Source organism: Ranitomeya variabilis, chromosome 1 (genome assembly GCF_051348905.1).
Source record: "Ranitomeya variabilis isolate aRanVar5 chromosome 1, aRanVar5.hap1, whole genome shotgun sequence".
Classification (NCBI taxonomy): Eukaryota; Metazoa; Chordata; class Amphibia; order Anura; family Dendrobatidae; genus Ranitomeya; species Ranitomeya variabilis.
Window position 1 is genome coordinate 472,355,271 of NC_135232.1, and position 15,970 is coordinate 472,371,240.

The following is a 15,970-nucleotide window of genomic DNA, read 5'->3' on the forward strand; positions in this document are numbered from 1 at the left end:
TACCTTCCGATATCCAGAAGTATCGAATTGGATCAGCCGATATCCAAAAAATATCAGATATCGCCGATACCGATACCCTGCACCAGCAAGCCATAACAGCAAAATCTGCACTACAATATGGTGCTCCTTTTCTTCTGCCCTTTCCACTGTGCCTGAAAAGTATGTCCCAATTACATTTAGGGTATTGGCACTGTCACATATTCAGTTTCCAAACTTTAGGCAGTCATTGCATTCGAAGGATTCTCTACAAAGTATTAAAAATGAACATTTTAACATTTTATTTATGGAAAAGTTAATTTGTCCAATTCCTTTTAAGTCCCTGAAGTGAGCAGGCTTTGTAAAAAAAATGGTTGTTATTTCTAAACGTTTCACAGAATATTTTTGTTCAAACCCTTTAATTAAACCTGAAAGTCTACACTTCAATTGCATCTCAATTATTTAATTTTAAATCAAATCACAAAGATTTGGTCACTGTCCAAATATTTCTGGACCTAACTGTATGCTGCTCTATTTTTACTAAATATAATGGTACGATTATTATAAACTACAGCCCCTCACAGAAACAGCAAATTTCTAGAATAAGACTAATATGCAACTTGCTTTCCAGAAAAGCAATAATTCAATTTCCAACATCATTTTTAAAACAATTTTACTGCATGTTATCATGAGGATACAAACTTTATAAACCATAATGTTTCCATTTGAGTAAATCATGGAATCCTGTGTCATTTATTGGTCATACAGGAAACATTAGTATATGTTACATGTTCACAGTCAGCTACAACCTGAGCTTTTTTGTTTTTATTATATTTAATCCGATCATAGAAAAGAGCCGATTATGGAAAAGGTGTAATCCAATGGATGTTGGTGGTGACGTTATGTATATTTCTGTCTGTATTAAAGACATGCATATTCCAGATCCAGTCTTTTTATTGCCCCCTTTATTTGCTGGTGAAATTAAATGGCCATGTTTCAAGCTGTCATCACTCAGTACCACTCACACAAGTTTTCTTTTCTGCCTGATCTCATGAAATCCAACAAAGAACTGTAGCAATGACATCCTTTTTTGGTAAAAAGAAAACCTGGTGCCGTAGTTATATTTATACACACTGTATGTTGTCCTGAGTATAGCGGCACCAACCTGTTATCGAACACATCCAGATCCATTACTATGTATGAGATCTTCCAATGCATGGATATAATGCATTGTTAGATAAACATGTTTCGTTCATAATGTAATAATCATATGATTTGATATGGCTTGTTAAACATATTAAATAGGAGATTGTTGATACACCCTAAATAGTCCGAAAATTCTCCAAACTTGTAAAAGCACTTTTTCATTCATTTTTAACTTTCCCCAGGACTTAAATTTAGTAGATTAACATATCATGTTTGTTTTTTTAAAACATTTGTGACTATGTATGTGATGGAGAATCACTTAAAGCCACAGTGGAAGAATAAAAGAGTCTCTGCAGATCTGCAGATTGCCCTGAAAACCCAGTTAGACCTTTTCTATTGGAATCTTGGGTCTCATTTCTGTACATTCACATTCTTCTCTAAATGGTTGCTGGCATAGATCAGTCTGTGTTGTGAGCCCTTTTTCTTGACAGGTAGCACAGCATGCTGTAAGGCCTTCCTCATGGCACGTCAGACATGTCAAAACCAGCTGGCAGCACCGAGGAGTGGAACATAACTTGTACTTGTCCCATGCAATGCCACAGTAACGACAGGCTAAGCAAACAAACAGACAAAGAAGATATAAAATTAGCCAAAGGCACATTACACATGAGATTTAGCTTTATTTTGAAGGGGTATTCTAACTCCACTAGATATGCCATAAATGACTGATGGATGAGATGCCTACTTCTGGGATGTGGAGAAGAAACAAATTAAAGTAGCGATCTATAAAGGCTAAAAACGCATACCTGGTAGCCCATGATGCATTTTAAACTCTTAGCTAGGTCATCAACAAACAGGATTAAAAAACAAAACAAAACAAAAAAATCACACACAATAAGCAAACTTTCAACAAGCTTTAAAATCAATGGGGTGGTTGCATTCTTCAAAATCATGGTCTTCGGGTGCAGTTTGTTAAAAAAAAATAAACTGTGCTTTACTCACCTATGCAGGGTCTAGCGCTGGATCTCCACTGCTACTTCTGATGTCTGGTATTGGGTGCAGCGCTCACCTCACAGCCACAGCGCTGCAGCCAAACAGTGAGCTCAACAGTCTGTGTAGATGGAAAATGCTTGGAAAACCAGCAGCTTGTCCATGTAGATGGAACGCCACTCTCAGAAAACCTGCGGCAGATCCATGCATCACCATCTATACCTGGACTGCAACCTGACATGTGAATATGGTCTAATTGTTAGTGTATTTTAAGACTGAGGTCACAAATTGCAGCTACAGTGTGGATTTTTGCTGCAATATTCCGAAGTCACAGCAAAACTGCATGGTTTTTGCCATGATATTCAGTTCTGGAGAAATTACAGTAAAAACAATGTAGTTTTATTGCAATTTTGAACATCACTGCAAACAAAATGCATTTTGGCCACAACTTTGGAAACTACACTGAGGCCACAACATGTGACAGCTAAAATCCTGTTTTTTCATTGTTGGCCAATAGCGATAAGCGAACATGCTCAGATAATGTTATTCAAGCATGCGTGGGTGTTATCTGAGCATCTGAGCGTGCTCATATATTATGTTTGAGACTCTGCGGCTGTTAGACAGCCTGAACACGTGGGGTTGCCTGTTTCTTAGGGAATCCCCACGTGTTGAGGATGTCTAACAGCCGCAAATCATGCAGCTGCGGGGACTCGAACATAATATTTGAGCACGCTCAGATGCTCAGATAACACCCAAGCATGCGCTGATAACACGCTATCCGAGCACTTTCGCTTATCACTATTGGCCAAGCAATGATTGAGAGCTTGCAATAACCTCAAAACCTTTCAGGTACCGAATGTGCGTTATTAAAAAATTGTGCTAATAAAGTTCCTGACTTTCTAGATCATTGTGGTTTTAGATTTTCTTATGATTTGTTCATTTGAAGTGCTCCAGCATGTAAGAGAGACACAATCCTGTGAGATGTCACTGCTAATTATCTTCTCCATCTTAGTTGGTATGTGGGGAATTGATATCAGGGGGCAAGAGGTAGGACCCATAGCTATCTTTATGGTATATCCTGTTATATGCCATAATTATCTGTTCATAATATCAAAATACATCAAATCTAAAAAAATACTATTTTGAAAGCGAACAATGATGGCTTAACAGAAAATTCTAAAAGAATGGAATCTTTAGCATCTTTCTAAGAATGAATTAATTTATTCTTAAAACTTACACATAGTTTGTACTTAAAACTGCCTTGGATTACATTTTATGTAGTTTTGAGTTGTCATAGCATCACAATTTTGTTACGTTCCACCCCCTTACTCATGCCCAAGGTGATTGCTCAAATATTCTCAGATTTCAGCAATTCATAAAAATAGATCACATAGGCTGTATTTTGTGTTATCCAATCCATGGAAATAAAATGGTGCTTGACAAATCTGTACCTACCTATTCCCCAGTGTTTCCTAAAATAAGAAAGATACTCTATATACATGTGAATGAGTGTGTTGCTTTTCCCATTACAAAGCCAAACCTGGAAATATTGAAAGGATGCTGTAATTTGATGGAATTTGATAAGATATTGAACTTTACCCAGAAGATGTAAATGATCAGGAGGCTTGTTCTGTCTCATTGCCATAAACCCTATATATACTGCTCTTTGATTAAAGTCCACCAGATCTTACAGTAATACTTACTAGATATGATGTCATCATTACTTGATATTGTGAAGCGTCCATCAAATACAAACAGTTTTCCTCGGAAAAATCCATCTGGGAATTGTTCTAGGTATTTATGAATGCCTCCCTTAAGTTGGTATATTTCTTTGCACAAAGCCTTTCATAGAAAAAAAAAAAGATATATACTTAAAGTAGCCTGTTGTAATTAAATAGCAGAATTAAAAAATATATTAATAATAATAATAATAACAACAAATGTAAGCATTATAATTAATTTTCGAATGTAAAATGTGCACTAGAATGACTGTCTTTACAAGCAGGTGCATAGCTTCAGGGAACCCACCTCCCCAGCTACCTCAGTTCAGGCACCGTCAACACATTACAGGTGTAATCTGAATTCTTTAAATGAAGTGCTCTTAAGATGTCAATCAACATAGTGAATTACAAGGTCTCCCAGCAGGTTAGCAATGGGAAATTTCTATCACTTCTCTGTACAATAAAGAATGACAAAGTACTCTTGTACTAAGCCCTATCTGTTTTTTGTTAGGAAATTAGGGGAAAGTGCAGAAAGAAAATGTTGCAAAATGTTTAAGTGACGGCACAGCATTTTATCTTAATTAACCAAACCACCTCTTGCACGCACATAGAGGAAGTAACGACAAGCATAGCAAGCTGACAGTCCATTGAGGTACAAGGCCAGGTGACCAGAGGGTCACAACTTGGTTTTTCCGAATATCTCCATGGAAGTAGCTGACCAATGGGTCCCATTCCTGGCTTTCCCAAATGTATCTATGGGGCTCAAGTGACCAGTGGGTCCAAATCCTGACTACCTCAAACGTATCCATGGGTTGAGTGATGGTCAATAGAGTAGATCTGTATTCTTTCAGTCAGGGCCGTGATTTCCTAAGCAGTTGGCTGAGGTTTTGTAAAGAATTTCGGGTTCTTTGGATCTCTTGAATATTTGAATGTATGTGGTTACAGAGGCATATATATTTCTAGTTCACAACTGTTGTTCAAGGCGTTATTCAACTGGTCAAGGAGAAGGGGTGATGAGCTTAACGCTCATTGTTTGATTATTTAGTTTATCATTTAATGTTTGCAGGTCAACAAACTGCAAGGCCTGGCATAATGTGTAATTAACAAATCAGCAAACATCCTTGTTCAGTGACCCTGCATCCCTGTTTTGCAAAGATAACAGTACGATAACCTGTAGGAGCTGATATAGGAGGTAAATAATAACCATTTATCAATTTACAAATATCTATTTAACCTACACGAAGAGTCAACATTTCTTGACCAACCAAAGAAACAAGCATATAAATTCACAAGTCAACATATAGAGAACAGTCTATTCCTCCTGGCTTACTGATGTCTGGTTAATTAAGATAAAATGCTGTGTGTCACAGTTTGAACAAATACCCATTGCATCACATTTTTTTTTACACCAACTGGCATAGAGGGTCCCCCAATGTCTTACTTTTGAGTACTAAATTACAGAGAACATGTTAGCATGAGTTTGTAATATAAAGTTTAGACATGGCTGTAATAGCGCTGTAATACTGAATAATAAAGATTTCTGTTAATTAGATTTTGGTGCACAGGGGCAGGACTGTACATGGGGTCTTAGGGTACTGTCACACATTGGCACTTTGATCGCTACGACGGTACGATCCGTGACGTTCCAGCGATATCCATACGATATCGCTGTGTCTGACACGCAGCAGCGATCAGGGATCCTGCTGAGAATCGTACGTCGTAGCAGATCGTTTGGAACTTTCTTTCGTCGCTGGATCTCCCGCTGTCATCGCTGGATCGTTGTGTGTGACAGCGATCCAGCGATGCGTTCGCTTGTAACCAGGGTAAACATCGGGTAACTAAGTGCAGGGCCGCGCTTAGTAACCCGATGTTTACCGTGGTTACCAGCGTAAAAGTAAAAAAAAACCAAACAGTACATACTCACATTCCGGTGTCTGTCCCCCGGCGTTCTGCTTCTCTGCACTGTGAGCGCCGGCCGGCCGGAAAGCGAGCACAGCGGTGACGTCACCGTCTGGCAGACACAGTGCAGAGAAGCAGAACGCCGGGGGACAGACACCGGAATGTGAGTATGTACTGTTTTTTTTTTTACTTTTACGCTGGTAACCACGGAAAACATCGGGTTACTAAGCGCGGCCCTGCGCTTAGTAACCCGATGTTTACCCTGGTTACCCGGGGACTTCGGCATCGTTGGTCGCTGGAGAGCTGACTGTGTGACAGCTCCCCAGCGACCACACAACCACTTACCAACGATCACGGCCAGGTCGTATCGCTGGTCGTGATCGTTGGTAAATCGTTTAATGTGACAGTACCCTTATTCTCCCGGTCTGTGGTTCCCTCTGGGTCTTCTCCTCCATGGTGAGATTTCAAACAGAGTAGGCAGGTCATTCACAGACTGGAGGTAGGCAGAGTGGCTGAGAATCACAGACAGGGAGGAGAAGATCCCGTGTACAGTCTAGCCCCTGTGAACCTAAATCTAATTAGCAGAAAACTTTAAATGGTGATTAAGCACAAAGTGGATTTATTCACCAAAAGGTATCAATTTAATAGTACAGAGTTATTACAGCCACTTCTTTATATAACAAAATTGTGCTGAAACATTTTTTATAAGCTAAACCTTTGTAAATTATCTCTAATGTAGTGTGTGTTAATATACTTACAGTCTTCTCTGATCACTGCTCTGGTCCTCTTCTCAATCACTTAACTGCAATTCTGACTCTCTGGATCACACTGGAGTTTAAGTGCGAACTGGAAGTTGCTTTTATATTGTAAGGGCCCCTTCACACTGTGCAATCAAAGTCTGAACGAGCGTTCGATTTGTGACGTTTATCCGTCCTCGTTCCGAGGTTGCAAAGTGTGACATGGCGTTACGATTTGCGACGCAGCCCAGCATCGTACGATGTGAAAGAAAGAGCAGAACTTTCTTTCGTCGTAAATGTCCCGCTGTGGCGGTCGAAATCGTAGTATGTGACGGCGGTCATACGAGCTCGTAATGCGACTACGTGGGTTGGGCTTCCGCATACCTGTCTCCTGATTGGGCGTGACGTTTTAGCACGCCCATGCTGGTAATACGTCACGCTCGGAGTCGTAGGACTATGGCGGTGTGAAGGGTAGCGTACGATTGCGACGCGTGACGTTCACATCGCAACTACGTCAGAAAAAGCGTTAACATCGTAGAGTGTGACCGCTGGCTGCGAGCTCGTACTGCGATGTCGAATATGACGCAAATGCGTCGTAATCGTAGCAGAATCAACCAGTGTGAAGGTACCCTAAGACTAGCCGTGTTTTGATGCTCCATAGACTTACCGTATATACTCGAGTATAAGCCGAGATTTTCAGCCCAAATTTTTGGGCTGAAAGTGCCCCTCTCGGCTTATACTCGAGTCACGGTCTGTGGCAGGGTCGGCGGGTGAGGGGGAGAGGGCGTTGAGGCATACTTACCTAGTCCCGGCGATCCTGACGCTCCCCTTGCCCGTCACACTGTCTCCGGGTGCCGCAGCTCTTCCCCTGTACAGCGGTCACGTGGGACCGCTCATTAAACTTATGAATATGTACCCATAGGGGTGGAGCCCCATATTCATTTCTCTAATCAGCGGTGCCGGTGACCGCTGATAGAGGAAGAGGCTGCGGCACCCGGAGACCAGCTGTCCGGGAGAAGGAGCGGGACGCCGGGAGCAGGTAAGTATCGCATATTTACCTGTCCTCGTTCCACACGCCGGGCGCCGCTCTGTCTTCCCGGCGTCTCTCCGCTCTGACTGTTTAGGTCAGAGGGCGCGATGACGCATATAGTGTGCGTGGCGCCCTCTGCCAGTGATCAGTCAGTGCGGAGAGACGCCGGGACGGGACGCTGGGGAGCTGCAAGCAAGAGAGGTGAGTATGGTTTTTTTTTTTTCTTATTGCAGCAGCAGCACCAGCGTTATATATGGCACAGATTTATGTGGAGCATCTATGGGGCCAAACTGAACGCTGCAGAGCATTCCATATGGGGCAGCTTTATAATGAGCATCTATGGGGCCAAACTGAACGGTGCAGAGCATATAGGGCACAGCTATATAAGGAGCATCTATGGGGCCAAACTGAACGGTGCAGAGCATATAGGGCACAGCTATATAAGGAGCATCTATGGGGCCAAACTGAACGGTGCAGAGCATATATGGCACAGCTTTATAAGGAGCATCTATGGGGCCATAATGAACAGTGCAGAGCATATATGGCACAGCTTTATAAGGAGCATCTATGGGGCAATAATGAACAGTGCAGAGCATATAAGGCACAGCTTAATAAGGAGCATCTATGGGGCAATAATGAACGGTGCAGAGCATATATGGCACAGCTTTATAAGGAGCATCTATGAGGCCATAATGAACGGTGCAGAGCATATATGGCACAGCTTTATAAGGAGCATCTATGGGGCCATAATGAAAGGTGCAGAGCATATATGGCACAGCTTTATATGGAGCATCTATAGGGCCATAATGAACGGAGCAGAGCATTGTATATGGCACAGCTTTATGTGGAGCATCTATAGGGCCATAATGAAAGGTGCAGAGCATATATGGCACAGCTTTATGTGGAGCATCTATGGGGCCATAATGAACGGTGCAGAGCATTGTATATGTGGCACAGCTTTATATGGAGCATCTATGGGGCCATAATGAACGGTGCAGAGCATTCTATATGGCACAGCTATATATGGATAATATATGGGGCAATAATCAATGGTATGGAGCATGATATATGGCACAGCTTTATATGGAGCATCTATGGGGCAATAATGAATGGTATGGAGCATCTATTTTTATTTTTGAAATTCACCGGTAGCTGCTGCATTTTCCACCCTAGGCTTATACTCGAGTCAATAAGTTTTCCCAGTTTTTTGTGGCAAAATTAGGGGGGTCGGCTTATAGTCGAGTATATACGGTACACTGTAAAAGCCATTTCAGGCTCACACTTAAAACGAACCTGTCAGCAGGATTTTGCCAAGTAAACTACTGACACTGTTATGTTGCTGCTGTTATACTGACTAAAAGGATACCTAGGGTGAATAAATCAGTCTTGTGGTTCTTGTATAATCAGTGTTAGAAGTTTTCAGTTAATAAGATGCCCGTGCTCTGGGGTGGGATTGTAGGCAGACTCTTATCTTCCTGCTATAAGCTGGAGAGACCACGGAAAGACCTGCCCACAGGCCACCCCAAAGCAAAAACAACATGTCTCTATGATGAGGAAGATGTTTGTTTGCTGACAGGCTCGCTTTAAACCCCGGTGTGATCCAGAGTCAGAACTGCAGTCACATTAGTGAGAAGAGAACCAGAGCAGTGCTAAAAACCAGGGAAGACGGCAATCAGTAAATTGTTGTGAATTCTGCTCTTGGGTTCCCTCCGGTGGTTGTTGGTAGTAATGCAGTTGTCCCTGGGTTGCAATCCTGGGCAGGTGTCCCTGCTGATTGCAGCTCTGACTGGGATATTTAGGTGTGCAGGATTCATTAGCCCTTGCCAGTTGTCCATTGTTCTTGGAGGTTTTGCATCTCTGTCTGGTTCCTCCTGCGCTGCTGCCAAATCAGCAAAGATAAGTGTCTGGTTTTGTTTCTACAGCACAGTGCTGTGTGCTTTACAATTCAGTACTATTCAATGATTTTTCTTGTCCAGCTTAGACTGTGTTTGGATATTTCAGTCAAGTTGGATTCTCAGGAGATGCAGATATACATTCCATGTCTTTAGTTAGATGGTGGAATTTTTGTATTATCTGCTGTGGATATTTTTAGGGTTTTAATACTGACCGCTTAGTATTCTGTCCTATCCTTTTCTATTTAGCTAGCGTGGCCTCTTTTGCTAAATCTTGATTTCTGCCTGCGTGTGTCTTTCCTCTAATACTCACAGTCAATATTTGTGGGGGGCTGCCTATCCTTTGGGGTTCTGCTCTGAGGCAAGATAGAATTCCCATTTCCATCTATAGGGGTATTTAGTCCTCCGGCTGTGTCGAGGTGTCTAGGATGTGTTAGGCACACCCCACGGCTACTTCTAGTTGCGGTGACAGTTTAGGGTTTGCGGTCAGTACAGGTTCCACCTACTCCTGAGAAAGTCTCATGCGGCTCCAAGGTCACCGGATCATAACAGTAAATATATTAACACACCTTACACTACATTACATATACATTAACATAGCCTTAGCTAATAAAAATTACTGGGAGTGCTTTTTTGAAACAAAGTCAGAAGTGATTATAAGAGCTTGAAAGAATAATAAAAGAAAAAAAAAAATCATGTCACCTTTGACCTGAGATAAGCAGAACCCCGTTCACAACGAATTCCTCCGGTACAGTACATTAGCACAGTTTTATCTTTAAAAAAGTCCACATTTTGATCAACATAGCTTGGGAAGTAGCTGAATTTCCTGATGTCTGGAGCTAGGCAGTTCTGGAACTGTCCCTAAAAAGGAACAAGAGCCATAAAAGTCACACAACCGAATCACAGCAGCAAGGCTAGGCTGGGACAAAAAAGCAGCCCTTGCTCATCAATCCCACCAAGCCACATACTATAACATCCCTCCACTCCCCACATCAAGGTAAAATCGCAGATTGCAATGCAAGGCTCAAAGGATTTTGCTTTTTGTTATACTCCGTTTTGACCAACAGCAACAGATATCTGTCAGCTCTGCCTTATACGGTCACATGTTCAGAATTTGGTCAGTTTTTACCTCAGTATCTGTAATCCAAAACCAGCAGTGGGTGATAAAAACAGAAGTGGTGACGTGTTTCTATTAATACTTTTCCTCTGACTGTTCCTCTCCTCATTGGTACTGACCAAATACTAAACGTGTGAACGTGGCCTTAGGGTACTGTCACACAGTGCAATTTTCATCGCTACGACGGTACGATTCGTGACGTTCTAGCGATATCGTTACGATATCGCAGTGTCTGACACGCAGCAGCGATCAGGGACCCTGCTGAGAATCGTACGTCGTAGCAGATCGTTTGGAACTTTCTTTCGTCGCTTGATCACCCGCTGACATCGCTGGATCGTTGTGTGTGACAGCGATCCAGCGATGTGTTCGCTTGTAACCAGGGTAAACATCGGGTAACTAAGCGCAGGGCCGCGCTTAGTAACCCGATGTTTACCGTGGTTACCAGCGTAAACGTAAAAAAACCAAACAGTACATACTTACATTCCGGTGTCTGTCCTCCGGCGTCTCAGCTTCTCTGCACTGTGAGCGCCTGCCGGCCGGAAAGCGAGCACAGCAGTGACGTCACCGCTGTGCTTTCCGGCTATGGTGCTTACACAGTGGAGAGAAGCAGAACGCCGGGGGACAGACACCGGAATGTAAGTATGTACTGTTTGGTTTTTTTACGTTTACGCTGGTAACCAGGGTAAACATCGGGTTACTAAGCGCAGGGCCGCGCTTAGTAACCCGATGTTTACCCTGGTTACCCGGGGACTTCGGCATCGCTCCAGCGCCGTGATTGCAAAGTGTGACCGCAGTCTACGACGCTGGAGCGATAATCATACGACGCTGCGACGTCACGGATCGTGCCGTCGTAGCGATCAAAATTGCATTGTGTGACAGTACTCTTACTCGGAAATACTCGGCTTGGCAAAGCGCTCCTTGCCAAATTTCTCTAGACTCCTCTGTCCTCCTGCAGACTCTTAACAGCATCTTATCCCCCATAGATAAAAACCCTCCTGTCCACCAATCTTTTCTGTTGCTAGATTTCTGGGAGCCATCATACACATTAAGCGGTCAGACAATACTGCCGAAACTGGCAAGTTTGGCCTACTCTACTGTAATGTGTATGGGTGCCTTGAGACTGGTGAGCCTAGTAATATGTCATCACTGAAGCCTAAAACAAAAAGCAAGGCAACTGCGGAGAGCCAGCACAGGAGCGAGGGTGGGGGGAGTATAGCTGCGTTTCTTATTTTTGCCTATATATGAAAAAGATTTAAACCTGGAAAACCAATTTAAAGCACAACTGCAGCTTTTTTTTTTATTGCAGCGCTGGAAAGGTGCTACTAGTATAAGATCCCTGCATCTAATATACTTACCATTCCCCGTCTTCAGCTCTTCCCAGCACAACTCCGATCCCATGACACCATCTTGTGACCACAACCAAGCTCTCAATGCAAGACTATGAGAGCCAGAATAAGGCCAGAAAGAGGCTCTTGTAGACTTGCATTGAAAAGTGACCTCTAGCCAACACTGGAGTGATCCGCTAGGTCACAAATTGCTGGAGACTGAACGAGGTGGTGCGTAACAGCAAAAGATGGTGGATGGTAAGTATAAGACTAAGTGCAGGGGCCCTAGACATAGTAGCACCAGTCCAGTGCTGCAATAAAAAAAAAAGGCACGGGAGTGGTGCTTTAAACAACCATCTAGCTGTTGCATATTTAGCAAAGCAAAATGGCTGCAAATACCTTTCTATAGGCGGATGCAAGCTCCTAACACTTAGGCTGAGACTACACGACCCCTTTGACACACATCTTACATCCAAATATCACGTTATGCTGCTGCTTCGTTGCACTATAATGTAAATGCTGTAACGCAGGTGGTTTTTTTTGTCCACTTGTATGTCATGTTCTAGCCGCCAAATTCACTAACATTACGGAGCGTTTTAAGATCAGTATAACATCTTTGGCCGTGTAGTCCCAGATCAATATTCTAGACATCCCTGCAGTACAAACCATACAGTGCAATTCATGTATTATTATATAATTCAGCATTTACTATGAGCAAATCACTGCAATAAGCAGCATTTTACATTCATCCCACACAGCACTCCTACACTGAGCTAGAAACCAGCCACATAACAGCCCACATGCAGGTCCTGTCCTGTGGGTTTTAGATTAATGGAGTATTCTCAAGCGGTCTCTTGAGCAGCTCATAGCTACATAGAAATCAATGGGCTGGGACATTAGGAGTTAATCCCTCTCCTGAGCTGTAACTGCTGCCCATGCTTGACCAAGCTCCATGGAAAAAAGCTGTAAACTATGTAAGAAAGAGACCAACACTATGGATGACCATAAAAAATCCCATGCAGGGAAAATGTTAACAAATGTTTTTATTAATACAAGTGACAGTAGTACAAAAAGTAGTATTTAAAAGTGTGCACACAAGAGAATATTAGTTATGCCAGACTTAAAATATAATAAAATAAAGCAGTATGCTTTGAGACCAAAGGTGACTTACTGGACCCAGAAAGAATATATATGATGCAAAATAAAATACCTCCAAGAGAAATAACAGTTCAATCTGTATTAAAAATACTATAAAAAGTAGGTAAATAATAAAAAGTGCAAAGTGTGCAAACAAAGTGTCACTTTAAAAGTGCAAACTTAAGGTTAATAGTGGCAAATGAAAAAAACTATAAAAATAAGTAAAAAAATAAGTAAATAAAGGGAGGGAAAGGGAGAGGTTGTGCCATGCAAGTCACATATAATAGTGGACTGCAAGGAGGAATATGCCAAGGTGTGTAAAAAATGGATCAAGGTAAGTGAGGTAATGGGAGGGCTATACCTTTAAGGTCCGTCTGGTCTCTGTGTGCGCACCCCGACGTGCGTTTCGGAAGTGTTTTCCTTCGTCCCCTGACTAAAAACAATGGATACTCACTTTCACAGCAGAACCTATGCAGTGATGTCAGCGCTATTGTTCCCAAAAAGTGAAGTGACATTATTGTGTTAAATGCAGGTTGCAGCCAATAAGAGTCTGGTGTTTAGCTACAGTCAGGGGTGTAACTACAACAGGTTCAGAGGTTGCAATCGCACCCGGGTCCCAGAGCCTAGGGGACCCTAAAAGTCCCTTTGGCCTATAGAAAAAGACTATTGCTATTAAAGATTTTAAATATTTGGGGGCCCCGTTGGAGCTTTCGCATCGGGGCCCATGAGTTTCAAGTTACGCCACTGGCTACAGATTTCACAATTTTGTCAGAGAGGACATCCACCCTGATGGAAAATTGATGAGCTGCAGCTAAACAGTGACCACGGTTACTGCAGATCGCGGTGATGCGACTACTTGCTAGATCTGGCAATTGAGGGGAAACTTGACAGTATGCGTAATACAGACAGTCAGGATTCGCCAATCTGTCAAACTAGAGTGGCTGTAGGAATTTAAAGGGGTTTCCCACAAAGTTAATTTTAATCAACATTTTAATCAATAGATCTTGGAATAATAATAATTTCCAAAATTTGGATGTGTGTAAATAAAATGTTCCTGTGCTGAGATAATCTTATAAATGTGCCCCTGCTGTGTACTGTGTAATGGCCGTGTCTGACCGTGCAGGAACATGGTCTGATCACACCACAGCTATAGGGGAGGAAGCAAAAGAGTATACAGACAGGACAGCAGGGGATCACAGCTGATTCTTTCAAAACATTGCTTAAAAACAGGCAGAGAAATGCTTTACCTCACAGAAAGAACCAGCTGCGATCCCATGTTGTCCTGTCTATACTCTCTTTTGTCCCTCCTCCCTGCCCAGGAGCTGTGGTATGATCAGACCATGCTCCTGCACGGTCAGACACAGCCATTATACAGTACACAGCAGGGGCACATTTATAAGATTATCTCAGCACAGGAACATTTTATTTAGACATATCTAATTGTGGAAATTATTATTGAAAGATCTAATTATTGAAATGTAATTTGTTCTTGGGAAAGCCCCTTTAACTCAAACCCAGAAAACCCCTTTAATATTAGGAATTGTGAATATGCATATAATATGCTGAGTGTTGTGAATTTGGATTCTGGGCTCCCCCGGTGGCCGCTTGTGGAATTGGACTTGTCATCCTCTTTCCTGTTTCACCTGATTCCATCAGTAGTGGGTGTCGCTATTTAAGCTCATTTCTCTGGTGGTTTCTTGCCGGTCAACAATGTTATCTGATGCCTCTCAGTGCTTGTTCCTGCTTCTAGACTACTACTAGATAAGTTGGACTTTTGTCCATGTTTTGTTTTGCCTATTTGTTCCAGTTCACAGCTGAAGTTTTGTTACTGTGTCTGGAAAGCTCTCGTTGATCAGGGATTGCTACTCTGGCGTTATGAGTTAATGCCAGAGTTTAAGGTAATCTCTGGATGGTGTTTTGTTAGTGTTTTTCTGCTGACCATGAAAGTATACTATCTGTCTTCTGCTATCTAGTAAGCGGACCTCAAATTTGCTAAGACTATTTTCCTGCTGCGTTTGTTGTTTCATCTGAACTCACCGTCATTATATGTGGGGGGCTACTGTCTTCTTTGGAATATTTCTCTAGAGGTGAGCCAGGTCTTATATTTCCCTCTGCTAGCTATTTAGGTCTTAGGCCAGAGCTGGGCATCTAGCGATAAATAGGAAATGCTACCTGGCTATTTCTAGTTGCGCGGCAGGCTTAGTTCATGGTCAGTCTAGTTCCATCTTCCGAGAGCTTGTCCCTCTATAGGCTTGCTATGATCTCTGCCTGCAGAGATCATGACAGTTTGACCGGCCAGTAAAGTGTTAAAGACCCAGGTTGAGAAAGGAGAGTTATAAGAAGTCTGCTGAAATTTTTTTTTTTTTTTTTTTCCTCCAGTCTGCCTTGCTGCAGTCTTTTCTCTCTCTCTCCTCCTAATCTCTGTATGCTCTGTGTGCACCTGACAATAATGGATCTCCAGAGTGTAACTGCGGGTTTGAATAATCTCATCACGAAAGTACAAAATTTACAAGATTTTGTGGTACATGCTCCGGTATCTGAGCCGAGAATTCCTTTGCCGGAGTTCTTCACAGGGAATAGAGCTAGCTTCCAGAATTTCCGAAATAATTGTAAGCTTTATTTGTCCCTGAAGTCTCGTTCAGCTGGAGACCCTGCTCAGCAGGTTAGGATTGTGATTTCCTTGCTCAGGGGTGACCCTCAAGATTGGGCCTTCTCATTGCCAGCAGGGGATCCTGCGTTACGCGATGTGGATGCGTTTTTTTCTGGCCTTGGGCTTGCTTTATGAGGAACCTCATTTGGAACTTCAGGCAGAAAAAACTTTGATGGCACTATCTCAGGGGCAAGACGAAGCTGAAGTTTTCTGCCAAAAATTCCGTAAATGGTCTGTGCTTACTCAGTGGAATGAGTGCGCCTTGGCGGCAACTTTCAGAGAAGGTCTCTCTGATGCCGTTAAGGATGTTATGGTGGGGTTCCCTTTGCCTGCAGGTCTGAATGAGTCCA

At 42.6% G+C, this 15,970-nt stretch overlaps 1 protein-coding gene across 2 annotated transcripts in view; it reads right to left on the reverse strand.

Moving 5' to 3' along the window:
- Positions 1–640: 640 nt before the first annotated feature.
- The window catches only part of TSTD2 (thiosulfate sulfurtransferase like domain containing 2), a 44,860-nt gene continuing 29,530 nt past the window's right edge, over positions 641–15,970 (reverse strand). For both annotated transcript variants that reach the window (XM_077250726.1, XM_077250735.1), the window contains exons 8-10: positions 10,094–10,252; positions 3,816–3,954; positions 641–1,734 (exon numbers count right to left, since the gene is read on the reverse strand). In XM_077250726.1, the coding sequence (XP_077106841.1) occupies positions 1,505–1,734; positions 3,816–3,954; positions 10,094–10,252 (528 nt within the window). In that variant the 3' untranslated portion in view covers positions 641–1,504. The remainder of the gene's footprint in view (positions 1,735–3,815; positions 3,955–10,093; positions 10,253–15,970) is intronic.